The sequence below is a fragment of the Schistocerca piceifrons genome, chromosome 11 (genome assembly GCF_021461385.2).
Source record: "Schistocerca piceifrons isolate TAMUIC-IGC-003096 chromosome 11, iqSchPice1.1, whole genome shotgun sequence".
NCBI classification, from domain to species: Eukaryota; Metazoa; Arthropoda; class Insecta; order Orthoptera; family Acrididae; genus Schistocerca; species Schistocerca piceifrons.
The window spans coordinates 36,983,914-37,004,918 of record NC_060148.1 but is presented as its reverse complement, the minus strand read 5'-3'; the positions used below and the strand labels follow the sequence as shown (position 1 = coordinate 37,004,918).

The following is a 21,005-nucleotide window of genomic DNA, read 5'->3' as shown; positions in this document are numbered from 1 at the left end:
GTACTGGGAGATGAAGAAGCTTGCACAGGATAGAGTAGCATGGAGAGCTGCATCAAACCAGTCTCAGGACTGAAGACCACAACAACAACAACAACCACACCATGCAACGGATATTCACTTAGAAGGAAGTGCACTCAGAACTATTTGTCAAAAACTCTCAAATCTACTCCGGTATTTCTCCGTCCCTTCTCCCCTCCACCGCCAACGCACGTGTTGCTGTTGTTGTCGTTATAGTGGTCTTTTGTACGAACAGTGGTTTGACACAGATCTATAATGTGCGACCCTCTTCATCTCCGAATAACTACTGCAGCCTACGTCCTGCTGACTGTATTCGTGTGTTAGCCCCTCTGTAACATTCGCCACTCACGCTTCCATCCAGTACTGCACTCTGTCCATCACAAGCATAAACCTAATGCAAACATTACACCATGTATTCTTCCGCGTTTCCTTGATTCCCATTGGATTTCGTTTCATATGAAGCGGAAGCCAAGTTGTGTTCAGTACAGTCAATTACGATGATGTGAATACGTTTTATGCTGTGTTACAGTCATATAGACTGAGCGGTAATGCTGGACACCAGCTCTACCACCGCATTTAACTTGGACAGCACTGTCCAGCCAGCGGTCCAACTTACCTGCAATGGAGACGTGAAAAGAGACGAGGGGGAAACACTATACCTTCGAATGTCATTTAATTTTTAAAGAGAATGGAATAATATTCGGGAAAACTCCAGCACTACAGCACGGTTCTTAGGTGACTAGCGGGAAAGCATGTAACGAAAGTTCCTAACTTAAACACAGTGCAATTTTTCTGGACCAGCTGTGTGCACTGCAAAAGCATACTTCAGGGATTTCACCGTATTGTTGAATACTGAAGCCACTGGAGGTATTAATTACTAAGTCCTCTGGTAATCGCTTAGCTCCTTTCTTGTCCGAATCCGAGAAATGCATTTCAGTTTTGGAAGTGTCATCTGGTACATTGATAACGAGCCTATCAACAACAGAATCCACAAAGTCACCCACGCCCTTCATTTTCTCCTCTTCTTTCATTACGTGCCGTTCTATATCCCGCTAACGTTCGGCGGTAGCATCTGAAGAAGGTGCGTGCGTTAGTTCCAGTACGTCTGGCGGCTTAAAATGGTGTTATTTCTCGCGACAAATCCCGGAACGTGGCTCCAGATAAGTTCTATTGGGTTCGTATTGTAATGATACAGTGGCAAATGTAAAAATGCAACATACGTATGGTGTGCTCGATGCTGTGAAAGTGATTGTGTTTCTACGACACTTACCACTCTGGTTCGTGTGAGGCTACATCTATGGTATAAAACAACGGACACAGTCTAACTAAGCATAGTTTTATTTTTCAGTTTTGTCCTAAAAATTAAAGTTACGTTTCTCTTAATTTAAAGCAATCGTTATTAACAATCTTTCATGAAATATCATAAATTAAGAATTTATATTTGAAATGAAAACACGAATTTTGCGTGCAATATATAATTAGAAACAAGAAGACGAACATTATTCATAAAAAATGACGATGAATTTTACAATGACGAGATGTTGGCATTTCAAATTGAACGAAAAAAAGGATAACCAAGGCGAAACTTGAACCAACGATCCATGAACTGGATTAGGTTATCGATCAACTGAGCTACCTATTCCGCTATACATCCATCGTGTATTTCAATCTCAGTTGTGTTAAATACAGCCCCTTGGAAAACTTCAAAGCTGATTTTTTCCGTAAATTTGTGAAAAACATTTCTCTGCACTTTTTAACCGTGTTCCACATGCGTGTTTTACTACGTAAATTGAAGCACCTTCAGCCATTATAAAGCGTAATGCGTATTAACGGCGCAACAATCACAGCACGACATCACAGAGACTGTGACTGTACACGATTTTTTAAATAAAAATTATACCCGGGCCGCTGAAACATTGCACTCGACGTTTGCGTATGAAGTTGGCAGCGTAACAGATTAACAAGTGAAGAACGATAGGCGCTAGGCGTTCAGCGTGGGGCGCCAGCCAATCACAGCGCAGTGAGCACTGCTGTTACGTCCTGTGACGTCGTAGATATCTAAAACATAAGTAGGACCTACTTCCAAGAGTGTAACAACACCAGTGTATCCTGCGCTTCGGCTTCTGATCAATCATTGCGTTTGTGTTTGTTTGCATCAGGTTTATTCTTATGATGAAAGGAGTATAAATTGGCTATCCTTTGACTTCTCAGAGTTTGTTTTATCAATCGATCTCTTCTTTTAGTCAAGTTATACCACAAATTTCTTTTCTCTCCATTTTATTCAGTATTTCCTAATGTGTTATGTAATCTATCCACCTAATCTTCAGCATCCATTTCTATCAACATATTTCAGAAGCCCCTAATCCCTTCGTGTCTGAAACGCCCATCGTCCACATTTCGCTTCCACACAGGACCACACATCAGACAAGTATCTTCAGAAGAGACTCCCCAACACTTAGATCTATATTTGATGGTAAAAATTCTTCACACTCGCTATTCTCCCCATTTCCCTCGCCGCCAGTTTTGGGAAGACCTCGTCGCTACTGCTGTGGAGGCCAAGTTGCTACGGATGTGAAGCCAGGCTGTGTTTGTGAGTTCGTGAAATGGCATTTGGTGCAGTACACCGCTAAGACAATTTCTCCCCGCCGCTATTACACAGCTATCCCCCTCGGTCAGGTAACAGGATAGATATCACACAAACGAGTTAAAATGTTTACTTACCTTTGTGACTAGTTGAATCATCAAGTCTGCAACACTGCATGTAATACAACACAAAAAAGGCCCTCAATGCCTAAGTACAAATAATCGCAGCTAAACTTCACAGTGCATACCAGACGCAATTTTCAAAAACTGTCTGTTCACTTCTAAGAGTTCACTAAAGGACTTTCCCTGTCTAAGTCAGCCCTGGATGATGATCTATAACCGAGTGGGCGAGAGCTGCTCTTCTGTCTTCCGAGTAGGTTTGTGTCCGTTGTCGTCCCGTCATTGGCGGACTGTACTACGCCAGCAATTGGGCAAGGGGAAGTCGATATCTTCATCCTCAGCGCCGCCCGTGGGGATGGTGGAACTGGGGCAAGCGGCGAGTCTCTGTGGCACTGGTATCAGCTCGTACCTTTGTTCCCGTGGTGCTTTCGTCCTGTGTGTGTCCTCTTCCTGCCCAAACAGGAAAACTTATATGTTCCATCTTGTATCTCGTTCCCTAATCTAATACCCTCAGCATCACCTGATTTAATTCGGCGAGATTCCATTACGCTTACTTTGCCTTTGTTGGTGTTCATCTTATACTCTTCTTACAAGACGCTATCGATTCGTTCAATTGCCCACAGTCCTTCGCTGCGTATGACAGAATTACAGTGTCATTGGCAAACATCAAAGTTTTCATTTATTCTCCCTGTACATCACTTTCTTCTCCGAATCTGTCTTTGTATTACTTTGCTGCTTGCTCGATGTAAAGATTGCATAACATGGGAGTTAGGCTACAACCGTAATTCACTCTCTTCTGAAACACAGTTTCCGTTTATAAATTACAGAGCGCAGTGATCAGTCGTCCTTTTTCTTGCAGGTTTTATTACGGAAATCAAGATTTCGGCTAGTGCATAGACATTATCAATGCACTATTTTTTAATCTCGACGCATGTCAGTTCCCTGTTGTTCGGGCGTCAGTCACAGTTCTTTGAATACTACTGTGTAAAGAGGGTAGGCTGTGTGACATACACGAATGATGTCAGACACAGATAACCTGCCCCATGAGCTGTGCAACCAAAGCAAAGTCTTCCGGAACGACGGCTACAGCGTCCATCAAATAAATGAAGTGATTTCCAGCAGGACTAGAATAAGACAACCGACGAGGAGCTGGAACAGAAACTTGCTTTATTGCCGTTCTGTCGCTCCATGTCGGGCAGAATAAGCCACCAGCTGGAACGACACGAGATGAAATCGATCTTCAGGCCTCCGACAAAAATCTGTCAGTTACTGAGACCAGTCGAAGATGCAGCGAATCTCAGAACACCTGGGGTCTTCAAGATACCTTGCGAGAGTGGCCAGTCTTACGTCGGACAAATAGTACGCACTGTGTAACAATGCAGGAAGGAGCACGAAAGGTTTTATCGCCTAAGCTATGCGGGGAAATCTATTAGCTAAGCATACTTTAGAAAACGCACACCAGAATAAATTTGTTGAAACGTCCGTGGTAGCTCGCACTAACGATTTCTGCTATTGTGTAATTAAGGAAGCCAGCCATTGAAATAAAAATTACTGATAGCACCCTAAATAGAGACGGCTGAAGCGGGCGCATCGAATGTCGAGTGAACGTATGCCCGTGTATCGCCATGCTGTGAGCACCAGTGATGTCACAGCTGGCAGCTAGTGTGTATAAGGGGCGTGCCAGCATCCCAGTGGCAGTCATACCATCCGACAGTGGCCAAACATTGGTTAGCCGAAAGTTTGTGTAACTTGAACCACTTGACGTGGCTGGAAACCCGAGAACATTTTTACCCACATAAATTCTATTCGTATGTAAAGTATGTCACTTGCAAGACACCATAGTACCCTCAATGCGCAATGATGATGATTGTACCGACGACATTCCTTAATAACTTGACAAAATAAGAAAAATAAGTATTCCACTATCATAATCGAGAACAGCTGCAAAAACACGAGTAACTTGAAGGTAGATTTCATCAGTGTAGCGAAGCAGCTTAATTCACGTAATAAAGGCAATTCTTTTGGTCCAAACTGCATACCAGTTAGCTTCCTTTGAGAGTATGCTGATACACTGAAACGCCAAAGAAACTGGTATAGGCATGCATATTTAAATACAGAGATATGTAAACAGTCAGAATACGGCACTGCAGTCGGCAACGTCTATATAAGACAACAAGCGTCTGGTGCAGTCGTTATATCAATTACTGCTGCTATAAAGCTGGGTTATCAAGATTTGAACGTGGTGTTATAGTCAGCACACGAGCGAAGGGACACATAATCTTAGAGGTAGTGATGAAATGGGGATTTTCCCATACAACCATTTCACGAATGTACTGTGAATATAAGAGTCGGGTAAAACATCTAATTTCCGTCATGGCTGCGGCCGGAAAAAGATCCTGCAAGAACAGGACCTACGATGACTGAAGAGAATCGTCCTACGTGACAGAAGGGCAGCCCTTCACAAAATGCTGCAGATTTCAATTCTGGGCCCTCAAGAAGTGTCAGCATGCGAACCATTCAACGAAACATCATCGATATGGGCTTTCGGAGCCAAAGGCCCACTCGTGTACCCATGATGATGGCACGACACAAAGTTTTACGCCTCGCATGGGCCCATCAACACCGACACTGGACTGTTGATGACTGGAAACGTGTTGCCTGGTCGGACGAGTCTCGTTTCAAATTGTATCGAACGGATGGGCGTTTACGGGTATAGAGACAACCTGATGAATCCATGGGCCCTGCATGTCAGCAGGGGCTGTTCAAGCTGGTGGAGGCTCTGCAGTGGTGTGGGGCGTGTGCAGTTGGAGTGATACGGGACCCGTAATACGTCTAGATACGACTCTGACAGGTGACACATATGTAAGCTGATCAGCTGCATCCATTCATGTCCATTGTGAATTTCGACGGACTTGGGAAATTCTAGCAGGACAAACGTCCAGAATTGCTGCGGAATGGCTCAAGGAATACGCTTCTGAGTTCAAACACTTCCAATGGACAACAAACTCTATAGGCGTGAACATTTTTGACCATATCTGGGATGCCTTGCAACGTGCTGTCCGGAAGAGATCTCCACCCCCTCGTATTCTTACGGATTTATGGACAGCCCTGCAGGATTCATGGTGTCAATTCCCTCCAGCACTACTACGGACATTAGTCATTTTGCGGCACTTCTGTGTGGTTGCGGTGGCCCTACACTACATTAGGCAGGTGTACTGGTTTCTTCATCTCTTCAGTGTGCAATAACTTCACACTCGGCAGTCATATACAACCGATCCCTGAACAGAACATGCGTTCTTAAAGACACGATAGTTGCATAGGTAACACGAATGCTCATGAAACGAAATAGAAGCAATCAGCTGAGTCAACGACATCAATCCATAGTAGGATTTGGACCATGTAATGTGTTTTAATCTTATGAATTACCGCGAAGAAGGCGGACTATTCACACAGTCACCACCGATTCAGAAAATTTCTTGTGGAACACAACTAGCTCTTTATTCGAACGGTGTCGAGTGCTGTCAACAGGGGAACTGAAATTTATTTAATATTTTTACGTTGCCAGAAGACCTTCGATACAAGTCCTGATAAGTGATTTCAAATTACATATCCAGGGAGTATCGTTTCAGTTAGACGACTGGATTTGTGAATTTCTGTCGAAGGGTCACAGTTTGTAGTAACTGACTGAGAGCTGCCAAGTATAACAGAAGTGATAGCTGACATTCTGCAAGAAAGTGTTACAGACTCTCTACTGTTCCTCGTCTATATAAACGATTTATGAGACTATCCGAGGTGAGTTTGTACATTGTTTGCAGTTGATGCTCTTGTTCACCGTCCAGTAAAGTCGTCAGAAGGTGAAAACTAATAGCAAAATGATGCTGACAGGACATCTGTATGGTGGGAAATATAGGAACTGACTCCAAGTAATGAGATTGTGAGGTCATCCACATGAATACAAATTTAGGTTAAACGAAAAATCACATATATCTAAAGACACTCTGACCTCCGTGTAGTGGTTAATAAAAAAGAAAAGGAAGAGAAGAAAATAAAAGGTTGAAAATGGTGGGAAGAAATGGTGAATGAAAAGGGGTTTTTAAAATCGTTAATGACCGTGAAAAAGGGAAAGAATGAAAAGCAAATCGGACTTCGTGTTACAGAAAAGCTATCGGACTTCGTGATTTGAAAAAGCTATTGTTGGAATGGTCCTTGTGGGGTTTTTGAGCAAAAGTTAAACCAATTTCCACTATAAAAATTATTGAAGAAGAACAGAGAATAACAAAATGTAACTGACAGGGGGAAATGGCGTAGCTTAGAGTTAATTCTTTACCATGTTAACATGTCTTCTTGTTTCGTGCGGCGTCCAGGTCTTCAAAAATCTCCTACTTCATTTGTGCGTGAAAAGTCTGCTCCGAAGTTTTGCAATAAGTTCCATTGTCCAGGAATTTCTAATGTACACAAAACCGTATTGATATTAAATGCAATTTATTTTACGTTGCTTCCCTCCTCCAAATTTCATAACAACTTCCTCAATATGTCTACACATTAAAATCAGATCAAGACTAGCTATTAAGTTTTTTACGTCAGCATCAGATCACGTCTGCATTAAGCTTCCGCTCTCGAGAGACAATAAAGAAACGGATAGAAAAGCAAAAAAGAGTTACAATTTTAGTATTTTCTCTGCCGTCGAGTGCTCATACCGCTGCGACAGTATAATTTTTATCTGAGGGAACGAGTGTAGCGCGGCGAAATTCAAAGTCCCGCTACATCGCCCCCTCGACTGTCACGCTAAAACATTTAGCGTGGCAGGCTAGTAAACAATATAATAGATACACCTAAATGTCAATATATACATATTTTCATAGGAAAGGCCACGTGCATCCATAGGGGATAATCTTTGTCAACACTTACTTTCTAAACCTATATACTGAATACAATTATTACAGTTTGGATCCCTTTTACAAAATTAATATACATATATTTACATAGTGTGTGTTTGAGCAAGCTGCTCGCCAGTGCAGTTAATGTTATGCGCTTCCAGCGTTGGCTTCCCAATGCATCTCGGGCAGCACGTAGTCTTTAAGCATGCGCAATAGCATGACTGAATTTCGCACGTGCGTCTCACGGGCCCCGAGGACTCGCTTCATGACATCATCAGAAAGGCTGAAAGCGTGACAGCGCTGCCTCGTGACTAGATCTGTAAACAACTCTGTTGACGTAAGTGACGTCATACGTTGGCCACAGCGTTTACACAGACTTGCCTTCAGCTGTTGTTTTGGAATGTCAAATCAATCCAGATTGTTTGAATGAAGCTTCCGTTAACAGAATTAAATGTAGAAAGAAGGTTTGAATGCGAATAATCTGGATTATGGTGACATAATAATCTGCAGCGTAGTCAAAGTTACATATGAGAGTCTTACGTGATTGATTGAAGCCAACTGATTACAAATTATTGGTCGAAAGGCAGAGTGATTTATAGCATAACACATATTACGCATTGAGGACAAAGTGTCTAAATGTTTTTAACGCATTAACTTCACCTTACTAATGTAGGCTAAATACCACTGAGACGTTTGCAGCACGAATTTGTATTTGAACCCATACCAGCAGTAGCAAATGCGGAAAAAAAAAATCAAATATGGTAAAGGATACGTAGTGGAACGCCCATTGTATTTTCCCAGTTTGTGTACGATAGCTGTACGTAATATGCATCAAAACACGTCGGATGCTTGTTCATTTTTTAATATATGTTTTTTGGGGATGACCTAGTAGTTCAATTTATGAGTAATGCTTTAAATGTGGTAAAGTGCATTTAAATATGCCACAAACAAATATTAGGCAAAGCCACACGCCTGTCTGTTACCACGACCTTTGTTACTCATTCGCTGTGTTCCACAACTGTCAACGAAATTATCGCTTTTCAACCTAATGTAGACCTCAGACTATGCTACAAATAAACTTATTACTCGAGCCAAGGTTTCTAGGGAAGGAGCCGAAATCCAGTATAGTGCTCTAGCCCAGATATGCGCTCTTGCTTAGTGTGTGTTACCGGTATGCTTAAATTTTGTTTTTCTGTAAACAAACAGCTATATTCCAATCGCATCTTCCTGTATGTAGTTTCTCAAAAATCCAGTTTACGTGATCTTTCGATAAAAAGACCTCAATGAGGGAATATTAATAGATCTAAGCAATACTGTCATCTCCAAATTGTAAGACTGCTATAGATGCAAGTCACTGATTGCCAGAGTGTATCAGTGGGACAAAAGATTTCAAGTAAATTGAAGAAAATTTGAAGTAAATCACGAAGCTTTAGGTTAGTTCAACTATTACTTCGTAATGTAGTAGGCAGTCACAATTTTCTTCCGTATTTTGATGTATATACATACTACACAAGCAACCAAATGGTACCTTGTACCACTACAAATCATTTTCTTTTCTGTTCCACTTGCAAACAGAGAGAGGGAAGAAAGGCTATCTACCATACGAGCCCTGATTTCTCATGCCTTCTAAATTTTCTCAACAGTTGTATACAAAAAGAACATTCTTTTCCCTCCAGGGTTTCTCACATGTGTTTGCCAAGCAACTTCATAATACTCGCACATAGTTTGAAACTACTGGTAACCTATCTAGCATCCAACCTCTGAGTTGCTTCAGTGTGTTGCTTAAATCTGACCTCCATCTCAAACATTGGAGCAGTACTCATGAATGTGTCACATACGTCTTCTATACGGGTGGTCTAAGTGATCTTCCCCTCATTTCCAGTCACAAAACATATTCATCTTCCCAGAGGAAGGAAGTAATGACCCTGAAAGCTAGAAATGGTTTTTTTATTCAAGTGCTGTTTCATACTTTATAGAAAGCATTTCATAATTTTACAATGAGTATTGTCAGCTCTACATATAATGGCAACATTAAAATCCTGTTAATTTGAACCTTAGTGTTAACCAGCATATGCATCCTTAAGTCGAAACATTACGTTTCATTATAATTATAGGAGGAGAGGCTAATAAAATAATTTTTTGACTTTGTATTTTTTGCACATTTTTTTAATATCTTAGGATTTTCAGTGTTCTGCCTGATGTCTAGCAGCAACCTGTTAAAGACTTTCGATCAGAATGTGAAATTCCATTCTGAATCGCAGGCAGGGATGTATAATCTACGTGGACATTGTTTTTACTTCCAGTATTTTGCAAGTTCATTTCACTGAACAGAGTAAAATTTCCCCTATTACGAGCAACACATACTATTAGGGAGTAAATATGTTGACATGTAAGTGAAAGAGTCCGAAGGGCCCTGAAGAGTCTTCTGTAAGAAGCTGCGTTATCGATTTTACACAATAATTTTACTCACATGGATCAAAAGTAATGTTAACTTGCCACATCACATTTGAATAAAATCACAAGCTTTTCACAACAGCCTCCATCACCGTCACCAGTAATGGTACCGGTACGTAATGGTATGGTGTACTGTAGCAGCACATTAAAAGTGTTTCAGTTGAATTGATTCTGCATTATTTCTCTTCCCCGTGTCCTTGAAATTAAAACTAAATGTATGCAATGTAGCGCAGTCATAGGAAACTCGTCTATGCTGTCATAGACAACATGGCCACATTTGGATTGCTCTGGAACTACACAAGTGAACATAGTTCTCCACTACCTGAGCACACAGAAAATACCAAATTCTTCTACAGTGTGGACGTTAATAAGCAGGTTCTGAAAGGAGAAATTTGCTGTTAATAAAGATTCATGCAACTAATTTTCGGTCGGAGCCACTACTTCTGCACCTCCTCAATGCTCTTCCTAAGTGCAATTTTAATTACGTACTGCAAAACACAATGACAGCCTTACAGATTTTTCCGCACTTTGCCCATTGCTATTGCACAAGCAGAGTGGCCACTGAGCATTGCTGCAAGAGTTAAGAACTGTTACAGAACGATAGTGGGGCAAGAGCGGCTTGTTGGACTGGCTACAATGGCAATAAGCTTAGAGTTCGTTCACTGATTATGTTGTATCAGATTTATGAAACAGCTAATTCCTAAAAAGCTAGAAAGAAAGAAAATTTTGGTCAAGTATCGAATTTATGTAAACTGAGAGTTAAAATTTCTTAAAAAGTATCTTATACATTTCTTTGCGTTAACACTTTGATGTTATCCAAATTAACAAACTTTAAAATAAAAAAATTGGAGCATGGGCCTAGAAACATTTACCTGGGGCTCAGAATGTCTAATGTCGACCCTGGCAGTTGGTACCTGTATCGATATGGAATAGCTGCTCTTTTAAGTTAATGCAGTTTTATTACCTGTAGTTGCATTGTGACTGATGAGTGACAAGACTCTTGTGTGATGTGAAATTTGTTTTGCTTTTATGTGCTGAAATCTGGCCATGTGTATTCTGCCTCAAATACAACTACAATTACTTTGGTTGTTGCAATCTTTTACGCCAAGTACAGACAACAATACTATAAGGGCAGGATTTCCTTTACATTTTGCGTGTGACATCACCAATTTCCGATTATTTTACAACTTGTAGTGACTTTCGCATGTCTTGATAAACCAAGTTGTCTGCAATGAACCACCTGTAAATTTTGCAGCTAATTTCTGCCAGGTTTACGTTACACTGCCAGTAAACAATAGTTTTGATGATACGCTGTAGGTGCTGTTTGGTTCTCAGCTATAATTCAGTGTTTAACCACTGGGACTGCTGCTGTTGTCTTATTTTTGCAACCTGCAAAATTCTTTCAGTGTGCATAGTCATTTCATAGCATATTACCAGTGCCATTGGTTTTAGTTCTTTGCTAGTAGAATAGACGTTGCATTCCGGTGTCGGTCGCAGAGCTGGTGAGAGCCGTAGTTCGACAGACCGCTGTCTGCACCAGTGAGGCTGCTGCCGGCAGTGGCATGGCAGGTAGCATGGCGACCCCTGCCGGTGCCTGGCTGAGGGACTGACGGGGGGGGGATATGGAAGAAAGTGGGGAAGTTTACCACCTTACCATGTAGTATGAGTGTAAAGGTCCAAATCGTCCGACATGGCGATCGGTGTTGCAAGGGCAGCATTACAGCTGTATGGAATGCAAGATATGAGATTATTCTTTGATTCTCTTAAGTTAAATGTGGACTGGCTGTATAGTTCCAGATGATAACCGCATCATGTGGTGTGAATATTGCTTTTAATATCAAATTGTAATTAAACACAGGAACTATGGTACTGTAAAATGTTTGCTGAATGTACAGAACTAAACTGAGAGGCGAAAATTCTGATGACAGAACTCTTATCTCAGTGATCTCGGCAAGCTGCATATTACAACATTCTGGTCTAGCAGCTTGTAGGGTGGTGCAAAATACTGTGATCAGATATTAGAATAATTGTGTTTATTCAAAATTAACTGAGCTATTTTTCAGTTTATGTTGACATTTGCGAATTTTAGTCTGCAAGAGTACTCGAGCCATTCTTCTTGAGAGAAAAGTTGCCTGTTGTTACCTTCATTACTTTACTCTTATTTGGCGTTGTCGCAATTTAGCTGCAGTGTTGCTGGATTTTGTGTGTTAATTTTGGTACTTGAGGAGGGTAAAATTAGTGAGTGACAGTGGCATTTAATTTTTGCATTCTTAATTTAAAAACATTAAAAATGGATGTGGGGCAGTTATTTAAGTTTTATTGTACAGGAGTTTGTTAGGCTGGCTGCCTCAAAACAGCATCGCCATGAGCCTCCTATTGTTGTTCTCACTGGCGAAATCTAGGGCTGTGCGCCCATCAACATTTCTGGTCCCTCTCTCGGCCCCTGCTGCGAGCAGCAAAGCTGCCACATCTGCGTGGTCCCTCGCTGCCGCCCAGAGCAGCGGTGTCCACCCAGTGAGATCCGTGGCATTGGGGTCAGCGGAGGCCGCTAGCAACACCTCCACCACAGCTGCGTGGCCGTTCTCTGCAGCGAAATGCATAGGCGTCCTCTGGTCGACGTCCCTGGCATCCACTGCCGCACCGGCACCCACGAGAAACCTCGCCGCCTCCACATGTCCGTGCTGTGCTGCACAGTGTAGGGCGGTCCCATCCCACCCACACCCCCCGTCCTTTGCCAGCACGTCGGCCCCTGCGGCGACCAGCGCCCTCAGCTCCCCCACTGCCCCCTGCCAAGCCGCCTCGAACAGCTTCCAGTTTCTCTCCTTTGTAGAGAGGCTCCTGCACAGAACACAGAAATTCCCACTCTCTGGTACAAGTACACAACACACACATAATGAAGAAAACTGCCATACCAGAAAACAAAACTGTTCTGAATACAAATCTGTCCTGCATAAACCTACCATATCCCTTCTACAATACAAAACAGTGGGCAACTCTGCGTGTATGAAGGTACAGCACAATTGTTCTATCCCTCTTATAATATCTTCATTCATTGACCATTCAAAATTGCTTTATATAACCTCTGAAGGAATTATGTTCTCACAATTTGCCACATTGATTCCTGGAAGTCACCTTCTTTGATCTCAGAACGGTATGGCTAACCAGTCACCTCCACAACAATACATGCTTCTTACAGCTAATACTAGTTCTCTGCCTCACTCACAAGAGGAATCCCATCTCCAGGTTTTCAAAGAGGCACTTTCCTAATATGCAGCCAAAAAAATGTCAGTCTGGTTATTGGCCAATTTCTTGACACAGCCTCATCAAATACTGAAAGTTTATGACAGAGAGAAAACGATTTGGTCAAATCATTTCTGACATAACAGAGAGTGAGGTGACAACACTTGCATGCATGCATGCGTGTGTGTGTGTTTTTCTGTGCCTGCTATCATATGCACATATCTTGTTATGTACTATTATGCTCAAACCTAAACCAATGACCTGAATTGTGCTTCACCTGATTTCTATGCAATCCACTTAACTGAACTGTCTTGCAGGTCCTCTGCCCTCTTTTCAGTACAGTCATTTGACCACACAAAATGGTTACTGCAAGAGGCCACAAGAGACAACTTCTCTGTATGGCTGTCAGTCTAAATGCAAAGTAATACCACGATAATGCAAATATCAGGAAACATTTTACTAGAGATCACACTTGTAAACACAAATGTATTACGATAAATGACATTTGAAAAAGCAACATTCACCATGAAATTATATGACTAAAATATTTTTACTGCACTAGGATCTGGAATACAACTTGCAGCTATTGTTCCTGTTAAGTAAACACGAAATATCTTAAATATGGTTTCAGTCACAAGTAACAAAGAATGCGCATGTTTAAACTTGAAGTGACATGGTATAAACTTATCTGGTGACCAGAGATTCGAACCCAGTACTTAATAGGATGGTTAAGTTAAAGCACAATCAAATGTTATAAATCCCTAATTTTTAACCATAGCGAGATGAAAAACTGAAATGAAGGGAGCAAAATGTTTTACCTAGTCAGGATTTGAACCCAGCATCTATTGACATTGAGTTCTAGTCACGAGTATATTGGTTAATTTGACCAGCACTGAAAAGTGCACATGTTGAACTGGAAATAACATGGCAAAAATTTTGGTACCGACTAGGAATCGAACCCTACACACATCATTATTGACTACATACAAAGAGGTGACTATCAAATTCTTTTTCATCAGTACCTAGGAGTGGCATGTTTGAACCTGACATATGACGAAAAGTTGTGTGTCTGGCTTGGAGGCGAAAACAATACCCATCATCATTTGTTGACAAACCACAGAGAGATATTAAAAATCATAATTTGTCACATGTAGTTTGGTGTGAGCATGCCACAACTTGAAAAGACAAACCGGAATTTGAACTCAGACATGCACCTGTCGTGGAGATCTTCAGCACTTTGAAATCATGGGGAAATTAGAATTCATGGAGTGACAGGATTCGAACACACTACATGCAGATTAGAAACTAGCTGCCTTAGCGATTTTTTTCCTCATTTTATTTTTTAACCACTACACCATCCTTTTCTTTTCACACGACGTCCTCTGTGCCAAAGCTTTTAATTTTTTGTGTCAATGCCAGGCAGGTGGCGACAAAGAGGGCAGTGGTCTAGAATTCGAAGGCCTTGCCACCGTGCAATACCTATACCTGTCACCTATATGCTCTTTTGTGATGCACTTACTTTTTATTTTTAATTCGCTGTCTACTAGAAGACCCCGAGATGCCACAGTGCTAAGCCTTCCTTGAAGATTTCGTCTTCTTGTGCTTCACAACTAACAGCACTGCCCGACATTAGGTCAGCAAGATTCTCACGGATTTCCTTTTTAATGCTGTTCTCTGTTGTGAGGACAGCCCTGCCAGTTCTTTCAAGTTCTGTGATAATTATTCTGCATCCTGTCTTCTGTTCACGTATGACACAAAATACTGAAGTTTGTTAATCGAAAATAGCCCCCTTTGTTCTCGCACACATTTGGAGTCCAAGCTGTTTTTGCCTCAGAACCAAAACTTTGGATTTGATTTGCTTGATCGCATTTCCAATGACAGAGGTGTCGAGACTGTACAGGTCCTGCAGGCACTGGAAATGAAACTTAGCTGTTTTTCTGTTCCAGAAACTGCCCTCCCTGCACCCCCTCCCCCACGACTTGCTGAGCAGTCAGTAATTAACGCAAACCCAAGCTTCTCACTGTCTGTGCTCCCACTAATTCAGCAGCTGAGTTAAAATTGCTGATTATATTGGAATGTAGGACAGCCAAAATCTCCTACTAAAATGATACCATCATAATGAACTCCAAAGAGGGGACAATTTAAATTTTATATTTAAAAAACTCTGCTCGCTTGCGTCGTTTGCTGCTGGCAGATGGAACATGTATTAGTTACCTGGGTGTTGTACTCAGTTCTTCAACATGACTATTACACCCTCTTTCAAGAGTATCGCTGTCCCCAATTCATTTCCAGTTCCAGCATTAATTACAGTGCAATACCCTAAGATATTATGTAGTGCAGTGTCCGTTACTTTTTTGAGTAGAATAATAGCAATGTCTGCCACATTCATAAAGTCTTTCAAGCTACTTAATTGTAGGAAGCTGCATATGTTGTTGACATTCAAAGTTGTAATCATGTAGATTTGAGACACGTCCATAACATACCACATTTTATAAATTCAACTCTTTCACCACAAACAATCAATATTAAAGCTATGAATAAGTGTCGCATATGTATCTGCCTTCTCTAACTTAGTCCTGCTCATCAGTAGCTGTTTTAACTATTTCTGATTTTAGTGTCTTACATGTACTGCAGACAAGAGGCTCATTCATCGTGATTCACTTTTTTAGCACCGCCTGCAACCAGTAACATTATGAGTAAATAACATTATTATTATTTCTCTCCTATCTCAGATGTTATGTCTGGTTAAAAATGGAAAGTGACACAGACCTTCATCAAGCGTGACTTCCTTTTAACTGTACGGTTTATCTGTTGTGGTATTGGGGTTCTTTAATAATATGCTTGCTGTAATATCTGGTGTTTATTGTTTGATCCTGTATTGCAATCATGAACCCTTCCATCTCACTGTATATATTGCCTTTTCTTAGCCTTGTGTCGGATGCGTCTTGATCGATGTGTGGCTGTGTTAGATGATACGGGTGCTTGCCACATAGTGTTTTCTTTTTCCAATTTACTTTCTTCGTATCTGTTGATGTTATGTGATCTAAAGGGTTGTAGAAGTGATTATGAAATTGCAGTGGTGTAGCCGATGTATTTATATGAGTGATTGCTTTGTGAATTTTGATAGTTTCTACTCGTTCTATAAAGAATTTTCTTAAATTGTCTACCTGTCCATAATGTAGGTTTTTTATGTTGATGAATCCCCTTCCTCCTTCCTTTCTGCTTAATGTGAATCTTTCTGTTGCTGAATGTGTGTGATGTATTCTATATTTGTGGCATTGTGAACGTGTAAGTGTATTGAGTGCTTCTAGGTCTGTGTTACTCCATTTCACTACTCCAAATGAGTAGGTCAATATTGGTGTAGCATAAGTATTTATAGCTTTTGTCTTGCTTCTTGCTGTCAATTCTGTTTTCAGTATTTTTGTTAGTCTTTGTCTATATTTTTCTTTTAGTTCTTCTTTAATATTTGTATTATCTATTCCTATTTTTTGTCTGTATCCTAGATATTTATAGGCATCTGTTTTTTCCATCGCTTCTATGGAGTCACTGTGGTTATTCAATATGTAATCTTCTTGTTTAGTGTGTTTTCCCTTGACTATGCTATTTTTCTTCGATTGTCTGTTCCAAAAGCCATATTTATATCATTGCTGAATACTTCTGTTATCTTTAGTAATTGGTTGAGTTGTTGATTGGTTGCTGCCAGTAGTTTTAGATCATCCATGTATAGCAAATGTGTGATTTTGTGTGGGTATGTTCCAGTAATATTATATCCATAATTTGTATTATTTAGCACGTTGGATAGTGGGTTCAGAGCAAGGCAGAACCAGAAAGGACTTAATGAGTCTCCTTGGTATATTCCACGCTTAATCTGTATTGGCTGTGATGTGATATTATTTGAATTTGTTTGGATATTAAGTGTGGTTTCCAATTTTTCATTACTATGTTTAGGAACTGCATCAATTTAGGATCTACTTTGTATATTTCCAATATCTGTAGCAACCATGAGTGGGGGTACACTATCAAAAGCTGTTTGGTAATCAATGTATGTGACCTTTGTTTAGTTTTAGCTTGATATGTCACCTCTGTATCTATTGTCAGTTGCTCTTTACATCCTTGTGCTCCTTTGCAGCAGCCTTTTTGTTCTTCATTTATAATTTTGTTCTGTGTTGTATGTGTCATTAATTTCTGTGTAATGACTGAAGTTAATATTTTGTATATTGTTGGTAGGCATGTTATGGGGCGATATTTAGCTGGGTTTGCTGTGTCTGCTTGATCTTTAGGTTTCGGATAAGTTATTCCATGTGTAAGTGTATCAGGGAATGTGTATGGGTCTGCAATGTAACTGTTAAATAATTCAGTTGTATGTGAATGTGTTGAGGTGAACTTCTTTAGCCAGAAATTTGCTATTTTGTCTTTTCCAAGGGCTTTCCAATTGTGCGTAGAATTAATTGCTCGGGTGACTTCACGTTGCAAAATTATCACTTCAGGCATTTGTGGTATCATCTTGTATGTGTGTTTCTGCTTGTATCCACCATGCATGTCTGTTATGCTGTACCGGGTTTGACCATATGTTGCTCCATAAGTGTTCCATGTCTGATATGTTTGGTGGATTGTCTATTTTAATGTGTGTGTTATCTATTGTCTGGTAAAATCTCTTTTGGTTTGTGTTGAATGTTTGGTTTTGTTTCCCTCTATTTTCACTTTTTTCGTACCTTCTAAGTCGTTTGGCCAATGCTTGTAATTCCTGCTTCTTTTCATCTAATTGGTCTATTGCTTCTTGTTGTGAGATTTTTACCTAACCTTTTTCGTTTTTTTTTTTCTGACATTTCATTTCTTATAAATTGTGTTAGCTGTCCGATGTCTTTTCTCAGTTTTTCTATTCTGATCTGTAGCCTGTGTTGCCATGCTGGTTTTGTGGGTTTCTTCTGTGTGTGTTGGTTGGTTCTGATCTCTGCCTAGTGTGTATATTTAGTGTAGTGAGTGCTCCTATATAAACCAGTAGTTGTAACTCTTCCATAGTTGCATTTTCATTTATTTTGTTGTGTATGATTGTGTTGATAGTTGTTATTGTTGTATGACTTGTGGGTTATTTGGTGGTCTATGCAAGAACGGTCTAATGTCTGTATTTGTGTCTTTGTATTCTATATATGCCAGCTGAAATTTTTCTTATACATCTAACATGTGTGTCACTTCGTGTTCTATTTGTGCTTGTTCTGGTGGCTGTCTTAAGATGTCGTTTTCCTCTGATTGTTTAATTGATGCGTTTTGTTCTTCGTTTGTTTGCTCCGGGATGTTTGAGTTCATTACTGTATTTTCTTCTTCTTCTGATTGGACATTATTTTGTTCCAGTATTTGATGTACTTGTTGTTTGATATTTTCTTATTCTGACTGGGGTGTCCTGTTATTTTTGATTACTACACGGATATGATCAGCTAGTCATTGTTCTGTTAGAAATTTTAATTCTGGGTATCTGGTAATAAATGTTTTGTATACTTGTGATCTGTATCCAGTTGGTTTTTTTTTTTTTTTCTTTGTGGTTTAAGGGGGCTCAACTACTGAGGTCATTAGCGCCCAGTCACAATTGTTAGAGCACATATAATGTAGTAAAACTCAAGGGGGGGGGGGGGGAGACCAGAAAGTTCTTACAAAGAGGCAGATAAAATAAGTGAAAGAGTTAGATGTCTTTGGACAACCCCGTCAAAGTAATGAAACGAAGAACACGAGCAGCTGCTCGAGCGTCATCCGCTAAAATATCCTGTAAAGTAGATGGCAGAGACAGGACAACACGAGATTGACTAAAACGGGGACACGACAATAAAACATGGCGCACTGTTAATGCATGACCACAAGGGCACTGCGGGGCTGGGTCACCGGAGAGCAGGTAGCGGTGGCTAAACCGGCAATGCCCAATCCGCAACCTGGTCAGAAGGACCTCTTCTCGCCGAGATGGTCGGGAGGAGGTTGTCCAAGCAGTTGGGAACGGTTTGACTGCCCGGAGCTTGTTTCCTTGAAGTGAGGACCAAGTATCCCACCACAAGGACACAAGCCTCTTACAAACAACCCCACTAACGTCAGATGATGGGACACAACGGGAGGCTGGCCGAGGCAGGAGGACTGCAGCCTTGGCTGCAGCATCAGCAGCCTCATTCCCAGGCACTCCTACATGTCCGGGAACCCACAGAAGGCTGACAGGAGAGCCACCCTCAGCGAAAGAATGGAGGGACTGCTGGAGCTGTTGCACCAAGGGATGGACCAGATATGGAGCTCCAAGGCTCTGAAGAGCACTGAGTGAATCAGAGCAGAGTACATACGATGAATGGCGGTGGCGGCAGGCATACTGAACGGCCTGATGGAGAGCAAAAAGCTCGGCCGTAAAGCTGGAACATTGGTCAAGGAGCCGGTATTTAAAGGTGACGGCCCCGACGACAAAGGCACAGCCGACACCATCGTCAGTTTTGGAGCCATCAGTGCAAATAAAGGTGTGACTGGCAAGTCGCGCACGAAGTTCGACAAACCGTGAGCAATACACTGCAGTCGGAGTACCCTCCTTCAGGAGCGAGCTGAGGTCGAGATAAACATGAACCGGAGGCTGGAGCCAAGGTGGTGTCGGGCTCTCACCCTCTCTGAAGGTGGTAGGGAGCGCAAAATCCAATTGTCGAAGCAGGCGACGAAAGCGGACTCCAGGGGGCAGCAGGGCAGACACATACAACCCATACTGACGGTCGAGAGAATCAGCGAAGAAGGACTGATAAGAGGGGTGGTCGGGCATTGACAACAGCCGGCAGGCATACCGACAAAGCAGTATGTCGCGCCGGTAGGTCAATGGTAATTCGGCAGCTTCAGCATAAAGACTCTCGACGGGACTAGTGTAGAAAGCTCCGGTCGCAAGACGTAACCCCCTATGGTGGATGCAGTTGAGACGGCGTAAGAGGGATGGCCGAGCAGACGAGTAGACGAGGCTCCCATAATCCAGCTTTGATCGGACTATGGACCGATACAAGGGAAGCAGGACAGTGCGATCCGCTCCCCAAGATGAACCACTAAGAACTGAGGACATTAAGGGAACGTGTACAACGAGCAGCCAAATAAGAGACGTGCAGAGACCAACAAAGTTTCCTGTCCAGTGTGAGCCCTAGAAACTTAGTTGTTTCCACGAATGGGAGAACAACGCGACGGAGATGTAAGGATGGCGGAAGGAACGCTTTGTATCGCCAAAAGTTGATGCAAACCGTCTTCTCTTCAGAGAACCGGAAGCCATTTGCCACACTCCATGAGTATAGGCTGTCAAGACAACGCTGAAGGCAGCGCTCCAGGAGGCATGTTCTCTGGGCACTGCAGTAGATCGCGAAGTCATCGACAAAAAGAGAGCCTGAGACATTAGGTGGAATGCAATCCATAATGGGATTCATCGCTACGGCAAAAAAGGGCTACGCTCAAGACGGAGCCCTGAGGCACTCCGTTCTCCTGGAGGAAGACGTCGGACAATACGGAACCCACACGTACCCTAAACTTTCGATCTGTTAAAAAGGAATCAATAAAAAGGGGCAGGCGACCGCGTAGACCCCACCTGTGCATAGTGCGGAGGATACCTCCTCTCCAACAGGTATCATAAGCCTTCTCCAAATCGAAGAACACGGCGACCATTTGGCGCTTTCGCAAAAAGTTGTTCATGATGAATGTCGACAAGGTCACAAGGTGGTCAACAGCGGAGCG

The 21,005-nt window shown here is 41.7% G+C and overlaps 2 protein-coding genes across 2 annotated transcripts in view; both read right to left on the bottom strand.

The window, feature by feature from the left end:
* Positions 1-7,776, bottom strand: part of LOC124720454 (receptor-interacting serine/threonine-protein kinase 4-like) — a 45,772-nt gene extending 37,996 nt beyond the window's left edge. Inside the window, exon 1 of the mRNA XM_047245806.1 lies at positions 7,704-7,776. The gene's annotated coding sequence lies outside the window, so the exon portion shown is untranslated. The remainder of the gene's footprint in view (positions 1-7,703) is intronic.
* A 4,292-nt stretch (positions 7,777-12,068) lies between these two features.
* The window catches only part of LOC124720170 (ankyrin-3-like), a 54,435-nt gene continuing 45,498 nt past the window's right edge, over positions 12,069-21,005 (bottom strand). Inside the window, exon 5 of the mRNA XM_047245493.1 lies at positions 12,069-12,890. Within this exon, the coding sequence (XP_047101449.1) occupies positions 12,401-12,890 (490 nt within the window). The 3' untranslated portion in view covers positions 12,069-12,400. The remainder of the gene's footprint in view (positions 12,891-21,005) is intronic.